The sequence below is a fragment of the Mesocricetus auratus genome, unplaced genomic scaffold, assembly GCF_017639785.1.
Source record: "Mesocricetus auratus isolate SY011 unplaced genomic scaffold, BCM_Maur_2.0 Super-Scaffold_100040, whole genome shotgun sequence".
Taxonomy (NCBI): Eukaryota; Metazoa; Chordata; class Mammalia; order Rodentia; family Cricetidae; genus Mesocricetus; species Mesocricetus auratus.
The window spans coordinates 4,846,653-4,871,668 of NW_024429217.1; the positions used below are offsets into that span (position 1 = coordinate 4,846,653).

Genomic DNA, 25,016 nt, shown 5'->3' on the forward strand with positions numbered 1-25,016 from the left:
CAGAGGCAATGCAACTGCAGCATAAGCATTCACTCTGTCTAGGGAGCGGTAGCATCTACTGACATCTGCTGTTCAGGAAGGCGAGCCCCATTCCAGGAAGGCCAAAAGGAGAGACCTAACTAGGTGGATATAAGTGCTGTCCTAGAGACAGTCTTCTAATGGAATAGAGACAGTAGGAAGGACTAATGGGAATAATAATGGGTTAGTGGGCACTTACGTGAGCTTTGTAGATGAAGAAAATGGATGTCACTTGGGAAAGAACTTGTCTACTTTTCATAACCAAGTTCAATTTCCACTGTGAAATATGCCCTCACGGTTGGCTGCTCTGCTCTCACTATAGGGTGCCCTCACCGTAGAATGCACTGAGGGGGCTTGCCCTCATTGTTAGATGCTAATATCTGGACACCTTCACAGTGAGCTACCCTCACTATGGGATGCTATCAAGTGGAGTGTCATTATAGTGGATATCTTCACTATGGGATGCTATCACAGTGGACTGTCTTTATGGTGGACACCCTCACTATGGGATGCTATCACAGTGGCCTGCCTTTATGGTGGACACCCTCACTATGGGATGCTATCACAGTGTAAATACCTATGTCCTAAGGAAACATAAAGGAAAACATGCCTTAGAGGTTTACCTGATGTAAGGGTAGTACTGATTATGACCTGGCAGGGTCTACAGTCACCTAAGGGATAAGCCTTTGCTTTGTCAGGGATCTCTGGATTAGGCTAGCTCTACGATCCCTAGAAGGGATTACCCAGATGAGGTAATCTGAGTGGGAAGAACCACATAGGCTAGGATCTTGGAGAAAGCAGGCTGACCTCCAGCATTTTCTCCCTCTGCTTCCTGACACTGCAGTTAATGTAACCAGCTGTGTCAGGCTCCTGCATCAAGAACCTCACCATGATGGGTGCTACCCGGTACTACATAAGCCCTTTTTCTCTTAGTGGCTTTTGACAGAGTATTTTATCGCAGCTACTCAAGAGTAACTAAGACAGTTGGGTGGTGGTGGTGCACGCCTTTAATCCCAGCACCCAGCACCCCGGAGGCAGAGGCAGGCGGATCTCTGTGAGTTTGAGACCAGCCTGGTCTAAAAGAGCAAGTTTCAGGACAGCCTCCAAAGCCACAGAGAAACCCTGTCTTGAAAAATAAATATATATGATGAAAGAAGTGAGACCTGGAAAAATGGGGTGACCATGAAACACTGTCAGAGCAATCCGTCTCTTTCTTAAGAGATGAAGTCTTGGGAAAGGGATATCCTGACTCAGGGAATAAAGACCCAGAAGACTAAGCCAAGTCTGGGTTTTAGATGAGGAAAAATCAACTCTCACAGGGATCCTTAGCTCTAAGACCATGAAATAGGAAGCCAGACAGACTTGAATTTAAATTTTTCCAGCAGTGATTAGAACAAGATACTTAACTTGTTCAAACTGAATTTCTGTAAAAAAAAAAAAAATGGAATGAGAACATTCACTTCACATAGTCATCGTTGTCTGTCAAAAATGGAAAAATGAGCATAAGAATTGACAGTGAGTGGGATTCTGGCTGGAACACTCCTAATACTGAGGTGCAGAGCCTCTGGAGAAGTTTAGTGGGAGGAATCCAGACAAGCTCGTTGATGTAGGCTAGAGAAGTCCGGGGCTGCTAGGGAAGCTTAGAGGATGGCTCAGGAGACTGCAAAGGTGACAGTGGCCAGGAGCTTGGGCACATCTTCCTCCCTGCTGGAGGGGCTGTGTGCAGATACAGTTAAAAGTCACAGTTTAGTCTATGTGGCAGATACAATTTCAAGGTGTCCCGGAATTCAGGTTATCACAGACTGCTTTGTGAGCAAAAAGCAGAGCAGAAAGAGTTTAAAATCCTATAGTTTCTCAAAATATTGAATAAGACTGTAGCCAATAAATAAATAACAACAGTGATATAATAATGTAATAAATTAATAATCAGCAGTCAGCTGAAGGAATCGGGGCTATTAGGAAACAACAAACAGCACACAGCCCTGCGACAAGGCATATAAAGTTTGCTATGACCTCAAGCATCGGCAGACCAAGGCTGTAAAGGCTTGGTCTCATCTCAGACTCTGCCATGGGCGGAGAGCCCTGTGGTACCCTGCTCTCACACTGCTCCCCATGACCAGTGTTTCCCTGAGATCAGTCACTGAGGGATTCAGAGGCAATCATCTGAGGAGGCCCAGCTAACGTTTAAGCTAGTGGACACGTGGCATTGTCCATATGATTGCAGGGTTTGAAGGCATCCAGCACGCAAGAATTACGGGGCAAGTGGATTTCAAAGGAAAGTGTTGGAAGCCATGGAATTTACAGCAGACCCTGAGAGGGTAATGAGTGAAGCTAAAGATGAAGTGGAGAACTAAGGAAGCAGAGGTAGCAGAAACATGGAAAAACGCAGACAGAAACGCATCCCAAGACATTGGCCATGTAGGCTGAATGTAGCCAGGACTGCCCAAACCCTTGTTGCATGGAGCTGGGGAATTTAATGTTTGTCATGCTGGCTTGCAGACTTGCTTGGGTCCCAATTCCTTCTGTGTACAATGCTTATACTGTGTCACTATTTGTCCAAAGTATACACAGCCTGCTTTTTAATTCTATAGGGACTAACAGCTAAAAGATTGCCTAGAGACTCAGGAGAAACTCTGGACTTCTGAGCAATGCTAGAACCACCAAGTCTGGGATCTCATGTAGAAACAGAACACACTTTGTGATGGAATGCCTTTCAGGGACCAAGAGGGGAGAACGCTATGGCTTAAGGAGATGTGTTTGGGTGCCAAGCTGACAAAAGGTTGAAACTTAAGATAGTTGATCTTGATTATCCGTTTGAGAGAATGGAGATGCTCCTGGACTCCTGGGAGATTAAAGCACAGCCCTGACCGCCACAGAGGGTTGCTGTGCAGCACGAGCCTATCTGTGTAGCATCAGAAGGAATAAAGGACACATCACCTGCAGTAAATGTTTGGTCTGCTTGATGTGAGCTGGTCTACCCCTCCCTGCCATGAAAACAGCTCTACAACTGTAACCCAAAACTATATGCCTGCAGGCAGGTAAAGATCATTGGTGAAAAAAAAAAAAAACATTTGTACAAATTAAAAAAAAACTTACCTTTTCATGCTTACCCATGATGTATCAAAAATCCCCATTAACCTCAAAACTCCTTCAAGAATGTCTCGGATTACATCTGGTGGCATGCGTAGTGAGCGGATTTCTGAAAGAGACTCTGGCCTAATGTTTCCAACTGCTAGCTTAGCTTCATTGACTAGAGGCTAAGAGACAAATACATCAGGAACTGTCAATACATGTGCTTTTAAAAATCAGTAACATTTTACACATCATGTGATACATACTGGCATTTTAGTGTAATGACAATAGTTACTAACAGCCTTCCTCTTTTAAACCCACAAAGAAAACAATGTTCACAGTAATCAAGTAAAACATCTTGCCACCATGATTGCACCATCCTAATTTAGCAAATCTAATTTGCTTTGAGATACTTTTCCATTTTGCAGAGGGATTTATATTGTAGGAAAAGTCTGGTCACTTGGTCAAGTCTGGAGAAACAGATTTAACAAACAGCCTGTCTTGATTCACCCCTGGCTGACTCTACTTTCACGTCTAATACGCCAGGCACAGGCCACACTAGCAACAGTGCTATGAAATAACCCTGAAGCTCAAATACAATGGTTGGCAAATATGTGAAAGGAACACTCACATTCAGCTAGAACATGTATTTTTAACTTACTTGTACTTCTTTTAATTCATCATCAATTTTACTTTTTCTTTCTTCAATTTTCACAACTTCTTCTGCTATCTTCTGTTTCAGTTTCTCAAGCTCCGTCTTTTGCTCACTAGCATCCTGCAGGAATAGTTAATCGACATTATAATCACTTAAAATGTGCTCAGTGTTCAAAAGCATGACAACAAAAACATCCCTCTTTTTTAACATAGTGTTTCCTAAGATTTATATTAGTTTTTGTCAGTAGCATGATGAAGGCGTTTCTCAATTGAAGGTCAACAAAAATGAATAAAACAAGCAGGACAATTAGAAAGTATATTTGAGAAATAGATAAAACAGAATGATAGCACAGAGGTCTAGTATGATCTATGCATTGCCTTTAAAACTTAGCTCTATTTTACCACCATCAACAAAATAGAAACACAGAATAGAAAAATCATTGAGTTCATTCTCAAGCCTGCCTTATTCTGCAACTGCAAAACCATGCTGAAAGGGCACATTCCATAGGTAACTGGACAGTGGAGCTCAAGGGAGAGATTCAGCTGCAGGACACAAAGGAGATGAGCAGCTTCACTACCCTCTGAGGCTGGAGGTGGAGCCAGACAAGGGCAAAGCATACAGCAGGCAAGCAGGCAAGCCACCCAGGCAAAGGAAGAACCACACGTTTCCTTGGAATAAACCAACAGAAGAAAGGTGATGCTGAGGAAATGTAACTAAACTGAGCATATCCCCAAAGTCTAAATATGATCTTAAAAGGTATTTCATGAATCTTGAAAGTATTAAACAGAGGAGATGTCAAAGCCCGAAGGAGAGCATAAGCTAAAGGAGATACCTATTTAACAAGGAGAATGCAGACATCAGTTGCACACAGGTCTACACTGATTTAATACATGAATGACTAATATACATGAGCATGAGGCACCTGAAGGCTTGGGACCATGAGTATGAACAATATGGAAAATGGCAAGCAAGTCCTCTAAAACCCACCATGAACCAGTATGGATGAACAGTCCCTTTTAATCTAAGTTTACAATCTGATTTTCACATCGACTGACAAGCAGCTACAGATGTCCTCCACTTATTTATCTACTGGCACCTGACCCTACCCAAGCATCACCTGCATGGACACGGTGATCTCCTGAAGGGCGGCGTCAGCTTCATCCTGCTTCATCCGAAGCAGTACGCTCTGCTCGCCGGCCTTTCTGTTCAGCTCATCCACAAGAGCTTTGGCTTCATTTAGTTTAGACACGCCAGCCTAAATCAACACAATATTGATTGGAGATATATATATTAAAAAAAGAATTCTATATACATTCAGGAAAGTCCTTCATGAAACCATCAAACAAACAAAGAAGGGAACCCTTTTTTTCTTAGTGCTATTTAGAATGTTTCATTGTCATATCCATTAAGATGCAATAAAATACTTGACAGAGATTTAATGAAAAACACACTTTAAACTGGTAGTTCTCAACCTGTGGGTTGCAACCCCTTGGGGGTCACATATCAGATATTTACATTACAATCATAACAGTAGCCAAATTGCAGTTAGGAAGTAGCAGTGAAACAGCTGTGTGGCTGGGGTCAGCTCAGCAGGAGGAACTGTACTAAGGGGTCCCAGCATTAGGAAGGCAGAGAAGCTCTGGTCTAAAGCATGACGGTGATGCTGAACAGAACAAGGTGATACTCATAATCTAACTAGTGTGCTGAGCCTTCTTTATTCATCTGTGTGTGACAGAGGTAGAAGGGAGACTCGGTGTGCCGTCCAGTACGCAGCCAGAGGGGTCTTTCTTACAGCAGGCTGGCTTTGTCTACCTCACACACAGGCTGGTGGACATCACCAAAAGCATGCCCTGCTCTGCACGGCCATTTGACCTGAGTGGCCATTATGGTTCCCTATCCTGCTCCGCCATCACTAATCTAAGAAATGCATGGAAGTACCGTCCTTCTCTTCTGTTAAGCAAGCTTGGTTTCTGTCCCCTGTCAGATTTAGAGACAGCCAAGGAGAAAGGAGAATTTAAGCAATATTTACTGAACACCTAAACAGAATATAGGTATCACAAAGAATTTATCATCACACACACACACACACACACACACACACACACAGACTCAATGAAGGAACAATTCTGCAAGTTTAAATAATTGCACCATTAAGGACTAAGTCAGGACATCAACCCTCCCCCAAAACTCATATTTAGTTATTGGCTTCACAGCCTCATAGTTCCCCACCATAGCTAAAGCACTAAGACACCACACACTTTGGTTACAGGATAGTGAGATGTCAATCTTGAAGCGACTGTGACCTGGTGGCTGGCTTTCAGACTGCAGGAGGGTGCCATGCAGTGTGCTTGGGAGGAAAGACAGCAGTGGTCTTATTCAGCACTGGACCCCTGTATAGTGGATGCCACACTATACAACTGTCAGGTGAGATGCGCTCACTGGTGCTATAAAGCAAGACTGGATCTGCAGCCTCCTCCACAAAACTAAAGTCATGACAGGCACTGTAACCATAGTCAGACCCATGGCTATGGAAGTCATGGGGCTCAGGGAAGAGCCTAGTGATGTTGTTTTACTACCAAAGGTCACATTGTCAAGTTCCCTTCTTGTGTTTGTAGGGTAGAAAGGGCCAAGGAAAAACACCCTGACCCCTGACCTGACCCCAAGACCAGGGCTTGAAATCCCACCAATCCCTGAACTTGCCCCAGAGTCAGGCTGCAAAATCCCACCAATCCCTGGGGTCCCTGAGCATGAAATCCCAGCAATCCCTGAGGCTGCCCCAGAATCAGGATACAAAAACCCACTAATGCCAACTCACCCTGGAGCAGCTCCCTGCCCGCCCCCACAGCAAGAAGCCCCAGATAAGCTCAGTGCCCTGTACAGCTTGCTGCAGCTCCTCACGGTAAAGGCAGCCACCTCCCAGATTGTCCTCCCCAGTAAATCTTCAACGAGGTTTGTTGTGAGGTGTGACACTTGCACAGGACTGGGCTCCAGTCGTAGAACTGAAACACTTTTCCTAGTGGAGAGAGTTTTACCCTTCACTGGACCTCAGCAGAGCCCCAACACTTGCTCCACTGAGAAAACCTTTCCCTGGAGCACAGCTGCAGCGTACAGTGGCTTTGTGGAACTCTTGGGCTCCCAAATGGCAGGGCACCTTTCCATCTGAGCTCCAATGCTTATAGTCTTGGTGCCCATCCTGGGCAGAGAGGCTGCCTGTGGCACTAGGTAATGGTCAGTGCAGACGGGCATTACGTTTCAAAGTCAGAAACAGACTCTTAGTGTTCAGCCATAGACGGGCAGCTATACCAAGCCCAGCTCTAAGACTCAGAACACAAAGAAAGAGGGGAAGGAAGTAAAGACCAGAGGCTGGAGAGGAGTGCCAGGAAATACTCTCCTCCAAACATGACACAGCTATTGCACATAAGAAATCAGAGCAGCTCTGGTTACCTGACCAAGGTCTTGTTTAAGATAAAGCCAGCTAAAAATTCTAGCAAGGCGGGGGGGGAATCCTAAGGAGCTCCACTTCTTCTTGAAGAGCTATTGGTAACTGGTGTCTGCAAGCAGCCACTCTCTTTGAGAGCGTGGACACTGACTGGTAGGCTCCCATATGTCCTCACAGTCATTACACATAGGTAATGGGTTAAGTAAGAAAGAAAAGAAATTATAAGGGAATATTTAGATAACTGGGTCATAAATTAAGTTGGATCCTACCATATTACCCTACCAGAGAGAAAAGAAAATACTCTCTGGCAAGTTTAAAAGCTGTCATTCGGTGTGTGGGCGAAGGAGTGTACATAGTGCTCCAGAATGAACGCAGAACCCTGTCTATGATCTGCAAATGCTTACACCACAAGCTGGCATTCTAAAGCCACATTTTAAAACCACAGTTGGAATACTACATAATGAAAACTGTTCAGAATGTAAAGTTGCTGTGGAATACTCCTTTATATTTTGTGAATATATGTCACTCAAATTAATAAAAAGCTGAATGGCCACTAGCTAGGGCAGGGTTTTCAGAGCAGAGACGGAACTGGGAAAAAGAAGGGTGGACAGGAGAGGCAGTGAAAGGAGGTCATGTAGGAGATGAGGTAGCAAACCACGAGCCACGTGGCAGGATGTAAATTAGTAGAAATCAATTTAAGTTATAAGAGCTAGGTGAAACAAGCCTAAGCAATCAGTTGATCTTTAATACATAATAAAAACTCTCTGTGTGATTGTTTGGGAGCTGGCTGGTGGGACAGAGAAAGACTCACTACAAGTGGCATCCAATGTAGGAGCACATATTTTCATGTAAGACCTGAGAAAGCTTTAAAAAAAAGTTTGAAACACACAAAAACAGTTTCTCATGCAGGCCAACATACGGAAACTAGTCTCCCGGCCACTGTATGTGGGCTTTAGGCACAAGTGTGCAATGAGCTAAGCTATGCTGTGGTTTGAGATTTTGTTCATGTAGACAGAAGAGGGTTACAGACATGCAATAAAGTAGGTTGAAACAGAAAATAACTCTAAAGAGGTTACAGTGTGTTTAACAAAGAGCAGAGGCTTAAGGGGAAAAAAGCATATAGAGCCAAATAAATAGTTTAAAAATAGAGTAAAGTCTAGCCGGGCAGTGGTGATGCACACCTTTAATCCCAGCACTTGGGAGGTAGAGGCAGGGGGAACTCTGTGAGTTCGAGGCCAACCTGATCTACAAAGTTACACAGAGAAACCCTGTCTCAACCCACCCCCCAAAAAGAGTAAAGCTTTTAAAGAAAGAGTAAAGTAATAATAATAAGGAGAAGGAGGAGGAGGAAGAGGAGGAGGAGGAGAAGGAGAAGAAGAAGAACAAGAACAAGAAACCACATAAAGAAAATACTACGCAGGGAGTCTGGATCCTGTACAATAACTATTGTATTGACTTTTGTTTTGATTGCTGATGAGCAAACAAAAGCTGCTGAGAGACACTGGATTATAAAATTACTAAATTAAGCCAACCTACATATTTTTAAAGTGTCTTAACTTCAAAATGGAAGTCACAAATGTTACATTGAAAACTTGAAAGACTGTGAACTCATTCGAGATTGATAGAGACCAGATCTGATTGGGTAAAACACCATGAAAATTGTGGCCACAGACATAAGGAAATAAACCTAAAAAACTACAAGACAGGTGGCATATATTTTACTTGCTGAAACAGAAAACAACAAATAAATCATCCATGGCTGGCTTGTGTACAATGCACAGGCTATATTTGTGTTATATGCAAACATGTATGTTACCTTTGACAGTTTATGTGTTTTTAGATCAAGGGGACCAACACCAATGAAGATGGGTGGCCTGGGTGATGCAGCCTCTCAGAATACCTGTTTCAATTTCCTCAGAGCTCTGCATCCAGAACAGCTCCTAGGCTGCTGACTAAGATGGTCCGGCCTCACAGACTCTTCTAGCCAGGACTTGAGCATTATCCTAATTTTTTCATGGTCCCCCCAAAATTGCAGCAACCCCAGCCAACAGGAAGCAGTCTAGAGAAACAACACCCACATTCCCAAGAGGTGGGGTGGGTATGTTTTGGTCATTCCATATGTTATGCATGTCTGTCATAATTTAGGGTGGTTGGATACAAATTATCACTGGTCATGGTCAGGAAAAAAGCAAACAAAGGAGACAGATTCAGGAATCTCTTTCTGATGGGAAAAAGAGTGATATTGATATAATATAGAAATGATGACATAAAAGGGTGGATCGTTAAGTCTACTTTTGATCAAACACTAGTCCCAAATGTTTTATATTGGCATGGATTTTGGTATATTGATACAAATATAAGTTATTTTTGCTATACTGTATTATATATTTCTGTTTCTTGTTTAAGGTATTGTACCTATGCAGCTTATTTATAAATAAAATGTTAAGTTCTAGTCCTTGAAAGCTATTTAAAGGTTGGTAGTTAGTCATCTATAGCAATCAAACTTATCATCATGTTAGGTATATTTTCAAGGTCAATCAGAGACATATTTTAAATAGATAGTCTTCAAACACTTCAGAGACCTATGGAATGTGGCATTTTAATGTTTTAATAACATAGGGCTTTTCATAACACTGAGACATGTCTGCTCCTGGTAGCATCAATCTACTTCATAAAAGGATAATAGGCATCGAAGAACCTCCATATGGAATTTGCTTTCTTTGTGGCAAAAGCTAGCCCTTGCCTTGGCTGCTAACAGTATGCTGTCCAAACTGCATAAGAAAAACACAAAAGAAGGTGATTGCCAAACTTTGCCAAGGCAGGGTAGGACAGTCCTTCAAAAATTCCTGCTTCACAGAAAAGTCTGTCAGATATTCTAGCCCAGTGGGACAAAGATGGATGTCCCAACTCTACAGAGGAACTTGGGGTGACTGTCCAGGCAGCCAGATATCTCTGTTGTTTTGGAAGTGATAGGCACTGCATTTCCTGTTTACTCGGGTAATATTATACCCTTCTAGGGTCTCTGATAGAGTTGAAGATGAGAGAGTCATAGTTATAGTTTTCCTTAGTTATGAGAGAAGGCAAATTAAGTACAGCACTTTGGATTCATCTAGATAGACTAAATAACGGCCTATTTTCTCCAAAATGCCAAATACAAATAAATGGACTGCACACTGCAAATAATTCCTACCTGGTAATTGTTCTACTTACTTATAGTTTTATTATAAGTTAAATTAGAGTTAAAACCTTTCCTTTTAGACAAAAAGAGGGAAATGTCGTGGAACACTCCTTTACACTGTGAAGATATGTCACTCAGACTGATTTAATAAAAAGCTGAACAGCCAATAGTTAGGTAGCATTTTTGGAGCAGAGAGTACACTGGGAAGAAGGATGGAGTTGTCAGGAGAGACAAAGGAAGCAGGTCATGCAGGAGATAAGGTAACGAGGCAGGAGTCATGTGGCAGTATGCAAATTAATAGAAATGGGTTAATTTAAGTTAAAAAAGCTAGTTAGAAACAAGCCCAAGCTATCAGCTGAGCTTTCAAAATTAATAAGATGACTCTGTGTGATTGTTTGGGAGCTGGATGGTGGAACAGAGAAAGACTCACTACTGAAGTGGCATGAGTAAGAATGTTATTAACAAAACAATTTTAGCCAAAAATTTTAACTAAAAATATCAGTTTGCTTTTAAAACATAATTTCAGTTTTATAATGTCAAATAGTAACCTCTCCAATAACATTAGCAAAAGCACTGCTTACATTTCCTTTGTTTTATTTTTCTGGTCTCCTAAGACTAATTAGCCCAGGCTAGCCTAATCCTCCTGTCTCAGTCTTAAAAGTACTTTGATAATAAGCTGGGATCATGCCCATCTAAATAATGATTTCTCAATTTCTAAAATGTTTTCATGTAAAAAGAGATCCTCAAGGGCAGCTCTACATGTGTGAAAACATTAAATGTTATCCCTTAAAAATGAAATAACTATTAATGAAGAAAAGCACATTACTATAAATCTAGTGGGAAACACTGTATAGAAGTATAATTATTTCTTGAGGGTTTATTATTCCTTATTTACTTATACTAAATAGATGTCACATGCAGCATAGCATTGTGGTCTGCATAGTCATTACCTGTAAGCAGTAACTCAACATAATAATTGAAAACTAAACTGAAATCTTCAAGATTACCAATACTATACCTGTAAATGACTTTGTCTTTTCAGTAATTCCTTTTTCTTGCTGCTGCTGATGGCAGAATACACATGCAAGAAGGTCATGTACCTACTTGGAGTGGCCCCATATGCTTTACAAGACTCATGGATTAATAAGAATGATTTTAGAAAGTCAGGATCAACTAGAAAAAGACAGGAGGTAAAAGTTATTTGTAAGTATGATGCATTCAGAATTACATCAATTAATCTTACTTATACCTCAGATACCCCATTCTATAGAGTTCTTACAAACATAAAACGATCCATAGCTCCTATGCTCCTTAAGGGTCTGAACTCTATGATTACAGTGGTCTCTATCTTTCTGCTGTTATTTATTTCCCCCACGCAGTGCTATTACTGTAAAAAAATACTTTACTGGTTATTATAAATTAATTAGAACTACATTATGCATATAATCAAAAAGTCAACATAGTAAGAGCTACTTGAAATAGAAAAGGGATTCTAAACCAAACAAAATCTACTCATTTGATAGTGAAGGAGAGAATACTTCAAAAATCAGAAAGTTGAGAGTAAGTTCAAATGTAATTCAGTCTATGTGTGATCAAACACATACTCCCCTCACTGACCATTTACATACCCCTGCCGTGAACGAAGCCAACTTCTAATTACTTCTTAAGCTAGAAGCCAGTGAGACACCCTTGACTCATCCTTTCTTGTCTGTCACAACCATCACACATCCAAGCCTCACGGCAACTATTTCTCAATAGTCCATCCTTTTCTGTCTACCTTACCTCTTCCTTGGTTCAGGCCTTGTCTGGCCCACATCACAGAACTACACTTCTAAAGTGGTCTAGTTACCTGCCATTTTCCCCAAGTCACCACTTCACAATAACTGGGGAAAAAGTGGGGTGGGGGGAGGAGTGGGGAGACAACCTAAGGATGCTAGTGTAAAAGGAAATCCCAATCCCATTGCTACCAAAATCCCCCGAAGCTCCAGGTCACTCACCAGGCAGACTGCTCATTACTGACCCTGCCCACCCTGTCCTCGTCACCGAGACCCATGGACCTCTGTTGCAGACCTTTCCACCCCTTCCTTCTTCCCAGTCCGCAGAAACGCCTGCGCGGCTGGTCCACGCTGTCTTCAGGGCACACACTTGGAGCAGGATGCCTTTTCCAGACTGGCTGTTTACAGCCCATCTGCTCCTAGGACACTGCCAGCCAGCACTGCACTTTTCAACACACTTTAGATGAACTGCCACCACAACTTTTCCTGCTCCTGCAGAATTAAATGTCTGCACAGCAGAGCTCTTGCTTTCACTAGGCTGCTAGCTCCTTCAGTACACAGCCCTGTCTCTAGCATAAAAAAAAGCTTAATAAAACATTTCACGGTTAGATGCTTGTGTTAAAAAATAAGTGTCACTATAATATAAAAATTGTGTATTCAATGTTAATGTGGAATATTACAATTGAGAAACTATACCATCTGTGCTCACAATATATCACAAAACTTGTCTGAACTTAAATGAAGTTATATAACACATCTACAGATTAGAATCAAAACAATACAATCAGGACTTCAACTTATAGGTCAGAAAAAGAATTCTGCTTGTGACAGGGCAGGGACAGGGCTGTAGCGTACACATGTAAGTTCATGGGTACATGGGTATATGAAAGTGTACATGGGTATATGAAAGTGTACATGGGTATATGAGAGTGTACATGGGGTATATGAGAGTGTACAGGGGTATATGAGAGTGTACAGGGGTATATGAGAGTGTACAGGGGTATATGAGAGTGTACGGGGTATATGAAAGTGTACAGGGGTATATGAAAGTGTACAGGGGTATATGAAAGTGTACAGGGTATATGAAAGTGTACAGGGGTATATGAGAGTGTACAGGGGTATATGAGAGTGTACAGGGGTATATGAGAGTGTACATGGGTATATGAAAGTGTACATGGGTATATGAGAGTGTACATGGGTATATGAGAGTGTACAGGGGCATATGAGAGTGTACATGGGTATATGAGAGTGTACAGGGGTATATGAGAGTGTACATGGGTATATGAGAGTGTACAGGGGTATATGAAAGTGTACAGGGGTATATGAAAGTGTACAGGGGTATATGAGAGTGTACAGGGTATATGAAAGTGTACATGGGTATATGAGAGTGTACAGGGGTATATGAGAGTGTATAGGGGTATATGAGAGTGTACAGGGGTATATGAAAGTGTACAGGGGTATATGAGAGTGTACAGGGGTATATGAAAGTGTACAGGGTATATGAAAGTGTACAGGGTATATGAAAGTGTACAGGGGCATATGAGAGTATACATGGGTATATGAAAGTGCACATGGGTTTATGAAAGTGTACAGGGGTATATGAGAGTGTACAGGGGTATATGAGAGTGTACAGGGGTATATGAGAGTGTACAGGGGTATATGAGAGTGTACAGGGGTATATGAGAGTGTACAGGGGTATATGAGAGTGTATAGGGGTATATGAGAGTGTACAGGGGTATATGAGAGTGTACAGGGGTATATGAGAGTGTATAGGGGTATATGAGAGTGTACAGGGTATATGAAAGTGTACAGGGGCATATGAGAGTGTACATGGGTATATGAAAGTGTACAGGGGTATATGAAAGTGTACAGGGGTATATGAAAGCGCACACGCACATGGGCTAAGGGTCAACTTAAGAACTGTCTCAGCCATTCAGCCCAGTGCCTGAGTATGGAGTACAGGTATCCTCCTGCCTCTGTCATCCTAGCAGAGAGTTACAAGCAAGTGCCAATACCAGCACTTGGTGAGTCCTGAATGAAACTCAGGGCCTCATGCATCCATGCAAGCAGGGTACCGAGACATCTCCCCAGGCCTTAGGAAAAGTAATTTTTGAATTTCTAGTGTATACATACTCTCGTGGCTCCTATATGACAAATTAACTTAAAAATGAAAAGAACTTCAAATGTTAATATGCACAGGAAACCTGACTGTTAACAGTTCACTACTGTGGAATATCTCTTTACCTGGGTAAAGGTGTGTCACTCTGACTGCTTTAATAAAGGGCTGAATGGGCAATGGCTAGACTTGTAGGGACAGACAGGAATGAAGAATGGAAGAAGGCAGGGGCACTAGCCAGATGCAGAGAAAGCAACATGTGCAGTGCGGAGAGACGAGGTAGCGAGCCACATGACACAAGATGAAAATAAATGGGTTGATTTCAGTATAAGGGCTAGTAGGACAGCTAAGCTAAAGCTAAGCTTTCATAATTAAGTCTCCATGTCATTATTTGGGAGCTTGTGATACAGAGAAAGATGTGCTATAGTTCACATTATTTAAATTTATAATCATCTTCCATGAATCTCTAACATGAGAAAAAGTAGTATCTCATAAATACAGAAAAATAAATAAATAAATAAATAAATTATACCGGAATACTACCTGAGTTTTTTTTCTTTTCTTCTTTTCTTTTTTTGTCATGTTTGTCTTCATCTGTTTCACTGAATAACATTTCTGGTATCTAAAATGCAGAACATTTCTTTACCACTGAATGAAGTGTAACAAAATATACCCTTTAACTAATGCTGAACTTCCTTCACTGACTTGAGCCTCTTAGAGGCTTTACGTAAACATTTGTGGGGCACAGTGTATTTGGGAGAGCACTTGTGAGGGAAGCACGTGCAAGCATCTAGTGTGTGTGGGGACCAGAGGGCAAGCCCACATGGTATTCTCAGGAATGCATTCCCCCTCTATGGAGACAGGGTTTCTCACTGTGCTGGAGCTCACCAATCAGGCTAGCTGCCTGCCTAAGGACCCACCTGTCTGCTTTCCCAGAGCTGGAATTATGAGCATGCAAAACCACGCCCAACGTCTTACTTGGCTCCTGGGAGATCCACACTTAGTCCCCACGGCAGTCCTCATGCTTCCAAGGTAAGCCTTTACCGCTGGGTTTCTCACCATTCCAAGACACTTGCCTTCCAGGCTGACTGCCTCTCAACACCCACATCCTCCCGGCCCTGCTCCAATCCAGTCTCCGGGACTCAGCCACCCTAGTACTGACACTCCTCTTTTCCAAACCCTGACTTTCCTCTTAGCAGCTTGAGTTCCTTGGTAAAACATAATTACATTTGCACAAGTGTCCTCACACTTGGTTCACCACACTCAAGGAGCAAAACCACAATGTTAGCTACAGGTGGCATAAGAAAAACCCTCAACTGCGCTAACCTCAAGCAAACAGATCCAAGTTCTCCCTCCTCTCATTCTCGTAAACTGTGTCTGGGTGCATCTCCTCAGGCCTGACAAGTGTCTTCCCTCATCCTTCATCTCAAGTGACAATACCACTTTTGAATTCAGGGAGAAAAGAGAGACGAATCCATTGCTCACTTTCCATTCACACAGGCTAAAACAAGTTGCCTGCCTTCTGTTTGTCTGTGATGTAGCATCACACTACTCTGAAATGTTCCAAATACGATATATATTTCTATTATACAAAAATAAGTAAGCAATTGGGAGTATGAATGTTATTCAAAGCACAATGTCTAAGCTATAACTGATTCAGATAAAGTAAAATGAGTGGGTTGTAGTTAGAATGGTACTATGAACTCACATATTAAACTCAATTTGGGTTGCCCACTCTTCCCCCTCTGCCTCCCCCACCCCACCCCATTCCACACCTCCTCTTTATTTGCTCAGAAATGGGCAGGCCTCCCATGGGCAGCAGCAAAGCATGGCTTATCAAGCTGCCTTAAGACCAAGCACCTCCCTCCCCTGTATTCAGACTGGGCAAGGCAACCAGCACAGGGAATAGGTTCCCAAGAGCCAGCCAAAGCACCAGGGACAGACCCTGCTCCCATTGACAAGAGTCCCACAAATAGATCAAGCTATACAATGGCCACATATATGCAGAGCGCCCAGGTCAGTTTCATGCAGGTTCCCTGGTTGTTGGTTCAGACGCTGTGAGTTCCCATGAGCCAGGCTAGCCAGTTCTGTGGGTTTTCCTGAAATGTCCCTGACCGCCCCCCAGGTTCCCACAATCCCTCCTCCCTCTCCTCAGCAGGACTCCCTGAGCTCTATCCAATGTTTGGCTGTGGGTCTGTCGCTGGATGAAGGCTCTGAATGACAACAGGGGACAGCCAGTTCAGGCTAGGCATCCACTACTGCCACCAGTCTCGCTTAGCTGGGGCCATGCTTGTAGACTCAGTGGGAGTTTCCCAAGCCTCAGGCTTCTATCTGGCCCATAAGGCCCCATTTCTGATCATCCCTCTCAGCACTCTCCCTCCCCCCCCCAACTCAGTCCCTCAAGTTCCCATGCTCATAAGCCCCTAGTTCACCCAGGAGATCTCTATCCAGCCCCTCAAAGTGCTTTTTATTTTCTTTTGGTTTTCAGAGACAGGGTTTCTCTGTGTGGCTTTAGAGCCTGTCCTGGAACTCACTGTGTAGACCAGGCTGGCCTCAAACTCACAGAGATCCACCTGCCTCTGCCTCACAAGTGCTGAGATTAAAGGTGTGTGCCACCACCATCAGGCCCTCAATGTGCTTTTAAAAAGAACTTAAATTTTTGCATCTTCACTTTGTAAAATTCTTACTATGCACTTTTGGAGGTTTTTTGTTTGTTTGTTTGTTTTAGGCTAATAAATCCAAGGCATAGAATTTTTAAAAAGATAACTATCTCTTTATTCCATTAAAATTTCTATGCTCAACTAAAAGTTTCCATCTAAATTTCTATATTCAACTAAAGTATCCTAAGAATAGAAAGAAAATGGAGATGCTTCCAGACATAGTAGAAATAAATGCCCAGGGCCTCAGGTCGCGCAAACTAGCGGCAAAGACTAACTGAAGGCGACACCAAGGACAAGCTTGACTCTCCATCTGCACGTGTCAACGTCAGAATGGACCTACCTTCTTCATGCTGCTGTCTGACCAGCCCTCCATCCACAGCACCTGGCATTTCTTATTCAAAGCGGGGTTACTCTCACAGTTTATTATGAAGTTTATATTTGCAGAATCCATAATCAAGACAATATGCAAGTTTTGCCGAATTCCTAAAATTTGTGAGAAACCGTAATCATGGAAAATTATAAGAACTTATATAGGAACCAGTTTTGTGATAAATATTTTTCATAAATGAAATAGTAGGAGTTGTTTATGGGAAAGAGCAAAATACAAAGTAGTACTAGGACAAGATCTTTGCACTTCTTAAAAAACTACTTGCTTCCTCGAGGAAGTGGCCCCTGGCAGATTGCCTAAGAGCCAGTTTCTGGTCTCACACCAATGGAAACAAGGAGAGCATGACTGAACTCAGTGGGTTATGAAAAGAAGACATCAGTTTGGGAGTGGGGTATGGTAGGAGTTAGATGGGGGACCAAGGAGTTGATGTCATCAAGATACACGGTATATGTGTATGAAATTCTCAAAGACTGAATAAAAAATATTTGTACACCTGTGTTCTTATGAGTCACACATGTTAAGAAAAAGATTCATACATATATAGGAATTGCTAGGCAATGTAATTTATACTTTTAAAAATTTATATTTATTTCCATAGTGCACAAGAAACTGCTTCTGTATAAATTAGTTATTTAGCATTTTAAAATGCTATAAAGGCTGTCTTATTCAAGACAAGACCTACTTCTACAGTAAGTATAACACAATCAAATGAAAATGCAGACAGTAAGGCTAGTATTCCAAAAGCATCACTGCAATTCCAACATTTCCCTAGATGTTGTTATTACAGGCATCTTTTGTGTTACTTCCTAAAATCTGCAAGAAAAAAAATAACAGAAAAGGTACTAATTATCAAAGTATAAACTTAAAGATACCTTCACAATCTAATGAAAATTAAGGCAAATTAAATTGTGGACAGCTAAGGACCTGCTGAGTGACTGCTACTGCTTGACAAGTACATGGCCATGTTAAGGACCAATGCCTCAGGCCATGAGATAGGAAAAAGCCCCGCCCCTACCCAGGCCAGGCTTGGGGTAATGTCAAAACCTTTCTGAGGTCTAGGTGCAAATGTTGACAGTGTGCAAAAGTATGAGTGTTTACGAATGACTGAGCAGCGTGTGCAAGCTAGTATCTGCAGCACCTCCTATGCCGCACAAAATACTCACTCACACCGAGGTTCCGGGACACCGTACAGTAGGTACCACTCCACTAGAGCAAGCATGGCACGCCGGCCCCAATTTCTCTGAACAGATATTTGTCATTTATTAAGTTTACTAATTTTCTTCATTCCCTCCCCACCCCTAATCAGGCCAAGGTGCCAAGCCGTGCAGAACACCATATTAAATCCTATTTATTTCTCTCCAGGCAGAACGTAAACGTAATAATGAACTCTCTGCCTCTTACTGTATGTGAAGTAATTGAAGACTGGCCCAAAGAAGCCATCCTGGGATGCCTGATCTTTCAGAGGTGACAGCAAAGGCTCAAGCTCTTCCAGAGTGTACAGTCCAGGGACCTCGCCTGTGGAAGATTATCATATTGCTTTTCTATTTTGACCAGCATATACCAATTCAAAACAAATTCTATACACGAAATGCTTTTCAATTTTTACATTAAATTTTTCTGTTCAGTCATTACCAGAAGTATTAACAACTTGTACATAATCCTTGGTTTTATAACCACCCTGTATCAGCCCTTAGGACCTTAGTAACAACTATGTTCAAGGTTCCTTACAATACAGGTAAACTTTATAAAGTACATTTACTTGGATAATTTTTACAAGAGTGCTTGTATTTGCTTCATAGGAACCATTCACTTGCCTGAAGACAAAAGGCTATTGATCATCTCCAAAAACGTAGGGTGTACAAACTGGTAGTCCTCAAGAAGTAAGACCACTTGCTGTGACTCGATCCCCGCGAGATGCAACACCTGCAAACGAGGAAAGACCAGTCCTTGGGCTGACATTTGGAGCAGTTAAAGGTTGTGACCCTTCACTGGCATGACGACATACCCTTGAACACAGTCTTGAGGAGTGACACACACAGCGTGCATGTGAGGCTGGCCATGGCGTACAAGTTCCAGGGCCGAGGGGCTCTCTACACAAGGAAGTGATAGCATTCACTGTCTATTTACAAGGGTTTGGTTGGTGTGGGCTTGATGTCACTGCCGGCATTGTCTCTGAGACACAGTGCCTTGCTATGTGACTCAGGCTGGCCTTGAATGTGCCAGGATCCTGCTGCCTTCCCTCCCAAGAGTCCACACCTGGCTTACTTAGTGCCTATTTACCAACTTAATTAGAACTGAGAAACAGAAAGGAAAGGAAATTAAAGTTGTCAATAATTATTACCTGAAGGAAAATTCATTTTAGAAGTCACTGAAGCAAACAACTAGATCATATTCATGCTCTTCCTACACAATTATGTAGTGCTGTTTATCACCCAGCTTGACATCCCATAATCTCAGATGCCCACAACCTGGAAATCCTAACAGGAATCTCCCATGTACAAATGAAGATTTAGTGAAAAATAAAATTAAAATTAAAAGGAAAACTGTGTAACATGTGGAAGTCTCAAAAGCTTTACTAGCTAGCAAGACTTAAAACCAAACACAGGAAAACAATGCGCACACTCACGTGTTTGAGGTCGTTCATGAAATGCTTTGGCTCGTAGCCTCTGGAAATCTTAGGAGAGAAGAGCACTGCACCGTGCATGTGACTGACGATGGATGTGACAGTCCGCCGCCCCACACCGCTCCGTCCTGCCAACAGAAGTGAACCTCCGGGGAAACTGAGCACTCTGTCTATCCTAGACATGTATTCCAGAACTTCTTGGAAAAGTAAAATATCTAAATTCTGGTTATCTCGTCCATAGTGAAGAAGACCCTTTGAAAAACAAAAACAGATTTTATAATTACTGTAATTTCTAGTTATATAACAAAATGTTACTTTCCTGGGGCTGGAGAGATGGCTCAGAAGTCTTCCTGGATATGGGTTTTGTTACCAGCATCCTCATGGCCTGTAACTCCAGTTCCAAGGGATCTGATTCATTCCTCTGCCTTCACAACAGCTCTCATAAACATGGTGCACACGCTCTCATGCAGTACACACACACACACACACACACACTCTCACACACATAAATAATGTATCTTTTTGAAACATTACTTATTTAGAGTAAAATATTATATTTTTGACACTTTCAAGAAAAGGGTAGAGTGACTATATTTTATTTCACATCTAAAATTTGACTATGTAATAACCCAACCTTGTAGGTCTATGAAAACTCATGACACTAGCTTTGGACAGCACTAGAGCTGAACTGGGGTTTGGTCCCCAGCACACAGGAAGGGTTACCTTCACATCCTAACTCTAGCTTTTGCTCTGGAGGATCTGACACTGTCTTCTGGCCTCTAAGGGTATCCACAAGCATATGTTACACACAATAAAAAAGAATGCATACCTACGCCACACCACACTGTTTCTTCTTCTTCCTTACTACTAAACTGAAAGCAAGTGTGGGGGTGGGATAAAGCAAAAGGGGGAGAGGGGAGAGGGCAAAAGAGAGGCCAGGAAGAAGAAACTGCACAGAAGAAGGAGATTCAGAATCTCTAGCCCTCACCGGGTGACCTGACTCTGACAGTGCCACCCTGGGGCGGGGCCCACCTATTTTCTCTTTCACCAAGTGACCCTGACATTGTGGTGGGACACTCACCATTCCAGGGCTGCTTCCCAATCACTATTCTCACTGCTATCCCAATGGTAATGCCGTCTTTAAAAAGATCTTCTTGGTAATTTTACAGACATCTGTGTATCTATAAATGTCTGCAGAACGAATGAAACTCCGAAGAGCAGGACAGGTTCCATCTATTGTGTGACCTTTCATTTCACTTACTCAAATGTTCCCAACAAATACCTTAACCAAACCTTAACTCCCAGACATGATTCCAATACCTTCTTAATGACCTCCTTCAGGTCTGCAGAGGTCAGTTTGCCAAGTGGTTTCCCATGTGGAGGTAATGGCTGTCCTGGAATTGTCTTTGCTCCTGAGCTATGCCGGGCTCCCCATGTAACATAGTAGCTATCTGCAGAAAACACATTGTTGGTAAGTACCACTAGTGATGAGAAAATCAGCTGCCCCATCATTTACTAAATTATTTTTAGTTACTCAGTTCAAATAAAATCATCTCCAGGAATATAAAGGTGGATTATACTAAATAAATTAACATAGTTACTTGGAATGTCAATAAGACCAGGAAAGATACAAAAATCAAATTATAACACCAGAATCAGCCTGAGGACTATCAGAGTTAAATACTTCCACTATACTCTTTATCCACTTTTAAAATATATTTATGATTTGAAAAATTCATCTACTTATTAGTATATTTTGTTCATACTGATTCCTATACCTTTCTCCACCTCCCCTTAGTGCCCTCAACCAATTTTTTCTTCCCTTCATACCCTCTTCTTGTTGTTTTATTAACAATAACTCAGAGACAAATTAGTGCTGCCTACTGTGCATGGGTATGCAGCCATCCACTAGAGCATGGGCAGCCCATGGCACATCCCAATGAAAGTGACCTTCCGTCAGCCTCCATCAATTCCACCAAGGGGGGAGCCACAAGGGTCCCTCCCCAACTCATACCGGAATTCTGTCCGTGCACCAGACCACCACTTCTCTCTCTTCACATGAAGCAGCTTCCTTCTAACTCCCCCTTTATTCCCTAGTCTACTAATCACTTCACTCACGGGCTTCCCCATAACTGTGATCATTGATACTGGCAACTTAAAATGGTTGAGAATCACCTAGGATACCAGCCATTGAATGTTGATGTGGAATTTGTTGGATTTAGATTGACCCACCCTAACTGTGGACAGCACCATCCCATGAACTAAGGTCTTGGATAACATTAAAAAGAGAGCAAGCAGGTGATATACCAGCAGCCAGACCTCTCTGCATCTGGACTGTGTCTGTACTGTGACCAGCTGTCACCCTGACTTTTCTGCCACGATGGAACCTGAAATGTTGAGCCAAAACAAACCTGTACACACACTGCTATTGCCAGGTATTTTGTCACAGCAAAAAGAAAAGTAACTAATAAAGAAAATTCCCACATCATATTTGTAAAATGAAAATAACCTACCTAAACTGACAAAACAAACACAAAATGTTCTCTATGAAAGAATAGCAGTTTACTGATATCACCAAGGGCCCCTAACTTCTAAAATAAAATTAATAAGCAAAGTTTAATTAGAAAGCAAAAATCCCCCACACTTCTCTTAGCTTTATAGGACAATTCACATTATCTTAAAAGGAAACTGGGCTCAGCATTGGCTGAGCTTGTTCCTTTCTTCCTCCTCACAAGCGTAGTTGTCCTGTGCTCCAACATCACAGTCACTTTCCCTGCTGAGGCCTAAGCAACCAAGTTCCTCTTGCCTTCATCACCTCCTTTTTTATGTGCAGGGTATAAAGTCAACTACAAACAATGAAGCTTATTCTCAGATCTACACTCTGGCTATTTGAATGAAACCGGCCCCACAGACTCATAGGGAGTGACACTATCGGGAGGTGTGACGCCTTGTTGGAGTAAGTATCACTGGGGACAGGCTTTGAGGTCTCAGTCGTTCAAGCCAGGCCCAAAGTGGCAATGTATCGCCGCTGCCTCAGACGAGAACCTCTAAGCTCCTTCCGTCTCCTGCACCACATCTGACTGTCTATCACCATGCCTCCCTCCAGGACACTGATAGATGCAATCTCTGAACTTAAGCCAGCCCCAATTACATGTTTTCTTTATAAGAGTTGCTATGCTCATAGTGTCTCTTCACAGCAATAAATCCTAACAAAGACAGAAGTTAGTACCAGGAAGTGGAGTATTGCTATGATAGGCCAGACCATGCTTTTGTTTGTAGGAATGTGCACTTTGGAACTTTGAATGGGAAAAGCAGCTGAATGCTTTAAGTGGGGTTTAGTGAGCTATCTTAGTAGCTGCATGGGAGACAGTGGTGCCGAGGGGGATTTGAGCTGTGGGGCCCAGGTCAAGAGGTTTCAGAGAAGGGTATTTGTATGTGGCCTAGAAACGGTTCTTGTGGTGCTGTGGTGAAGAATGCGCTTGCCTTTTTCCCTTGTCCAAAAAGCCTGCCTGGGTTCAGTTGACGGGTTTTTATCAATTGAGTGAGCAGAGAAAAAAATCTCAAAAAAGCCTAGCATTGACTCTGTCATGTGGTTAACAGTGTTCACTTTCATGGGGATTTATCAGGAAAACGAGCAGGCTGAGCAACAAAAAATATAAATGTACAGCTCAAGGAGACAAGAGGCTCCAGGAAGAAGAATGGAGCCAAACCCTGTGTCAAAGGAGATAAACACATTGAAGAAAAACCTGACATCAAAAAGAATAAATGGAGTGCCAACCTCAGGGTAAGATCTGACCCAGCTAGGTTTCCAACTTGTTTAACAATTAAAGAAAAGCTTAGTTTAGTGTGGTGGTGCACTGCCTTTAATCCCAACATGGCAGAGGCAGAGGCAGAGGCAGAGGCAGAGGCAGAGGCAGAGGCAGGAGCACCTCTAAGTCCAAACTCAACCTGGTCTACAGAGCAAGTTTCTGGACAGCCGAGCTTATGCAGTGAGGAAACCATCAAAAGAGAAAACTGGTGAAGAATTGGACAAGGGGACCCGTGCCAGCCCCAGCAAAAGCAGAACTTGACTCCAGCTATGCAGTTCTTCTGGCTTTAGAGTGAAAGACAAAAGAAAGGGGATATGGAATCCCCCTCAGCAACTAAGGAAAGCTGCTGAGGCCAGACGTGTGTCAGGGGCGTTCCTGAATGGAGGCCTAGGAAGGCCACGGTGTGAAGCTGTGAAGGAGAAGCCTTGGAGACCCCAAGATGTTGGAGATGTTAGAGTCATGGGATAACTACTGAGGAGAGCTGCTAACGGAGAGTGGAACCAGCCCAAGAGAAGGAAGAGTGCTGCAGTCTGCAAAGCTGAAAGGAGCTGGAGATCTGAAGAGAGCTTTCACATTAGACACGGGGAAGCAGAGTGTGGACTTTGCCATGCTGGCTTTCCTCCAGTTTGGAATGGTAATGTATATACTGTCCAGTCATTTTGATTTTACAGGGAGTTATGGTTAAGAGACTGCATGAATCTCAGCAAAGACTTTGGACTTTAAGCAATGCTGAGATTATTATAGACTACAAGAACTTTTGAAGTTATACTAAATATATTTTGCATCATGATACCTCCATGAGCCTATGGAGGCCAGGGAGTAGAATGTGGTGGGCTGAGTGAAAATGGTCCCACAGGCTCACAGAGGGTGGCACTACTGGAAAGTGTGGCCTTGCTGGAGGAAGTGTATCTCTGGAGGGAGGGGCTTTGAGGTATCAGATGCTCAAGCCAAGCACAGTGTGACAGTCTCTTCCTATGATGCAAGCCAAACATGACTCCAACCTCTAGAGATTACAAACACTATGCAGCTTTCAGAAGCCTCCCAAAACACTCTCAAACATTCAAATACACTATAATCAACATTTTAAAATAATTTTAAACAGTTAAATTAATTAAAACACTGTCCTATAATGACTATTTTCAATGACTAATAATTTTTATGGACTATTGTAGTAGCCTCCTAGTTGGCAGTCCCTGCCTAAATCCTTATGTATAGATAGCCGTGCTGTTACTAAAGGAATACATACAAAACTAAATCTTTATGTATAGCCGCGCTGTTACTAA

General features: G+C 42.5%; 1 protein-coding gene across 5 annotated transcripts in view; it reads right to left on the bottom strand.

Moving 5' to 3' along the window:
* Dync2h1 (dynein cytoplasmic 2 heavy chain 1) overlaps positions 1-25,016 on the bottom strand; it is a 221,568-nt gene that overhangs the window by 120,527 nt on the left and 76,025 nt on the right. For all 5 annotated transcript variants that reach the window (XM_040734715.1, XM_040734717.1, XM_040734714.1 and 2 more), the window contains exons 48-57: positions 21,245-21,375; positions 19,928-20,176; positions 19,116-19,224; positions 18,703-18,816; positions 17,254-17,396; positions 14,797-14,875; positions 11,381-11,535; positions 4,863-5,000; positions 3,752-3,865; positions 3,115-3,275 (exon numbers count right to left, since the gene is read on the bottom strand). In XM_040734715.1, coding sequence (XP_040590649.1) covers positions 3,115-3,275; positions 3,752-3,865; positions 4,863-5,000; positions 11,381-11,535; positions 14,797-14,875; positions 17,254-17,396; positions 18,703-18,816; positions 19,116-19,224; positions 19,928-20,176; positions 21,245-21,375 — 1,393 coding nt within the window. The remainder of the gene's footprint in view (positions 1-3,114; positions 3,276-3,751; positions 3,866-4,862; positions 5,001-11,380; positions 11,536-14,796; positions 14,876-17,253; positions 17,397-18,702; positions 18,817-19,115; positions 19,225-19,927; positions 20,177-21,244; positions 21,376-25,016) is intronic.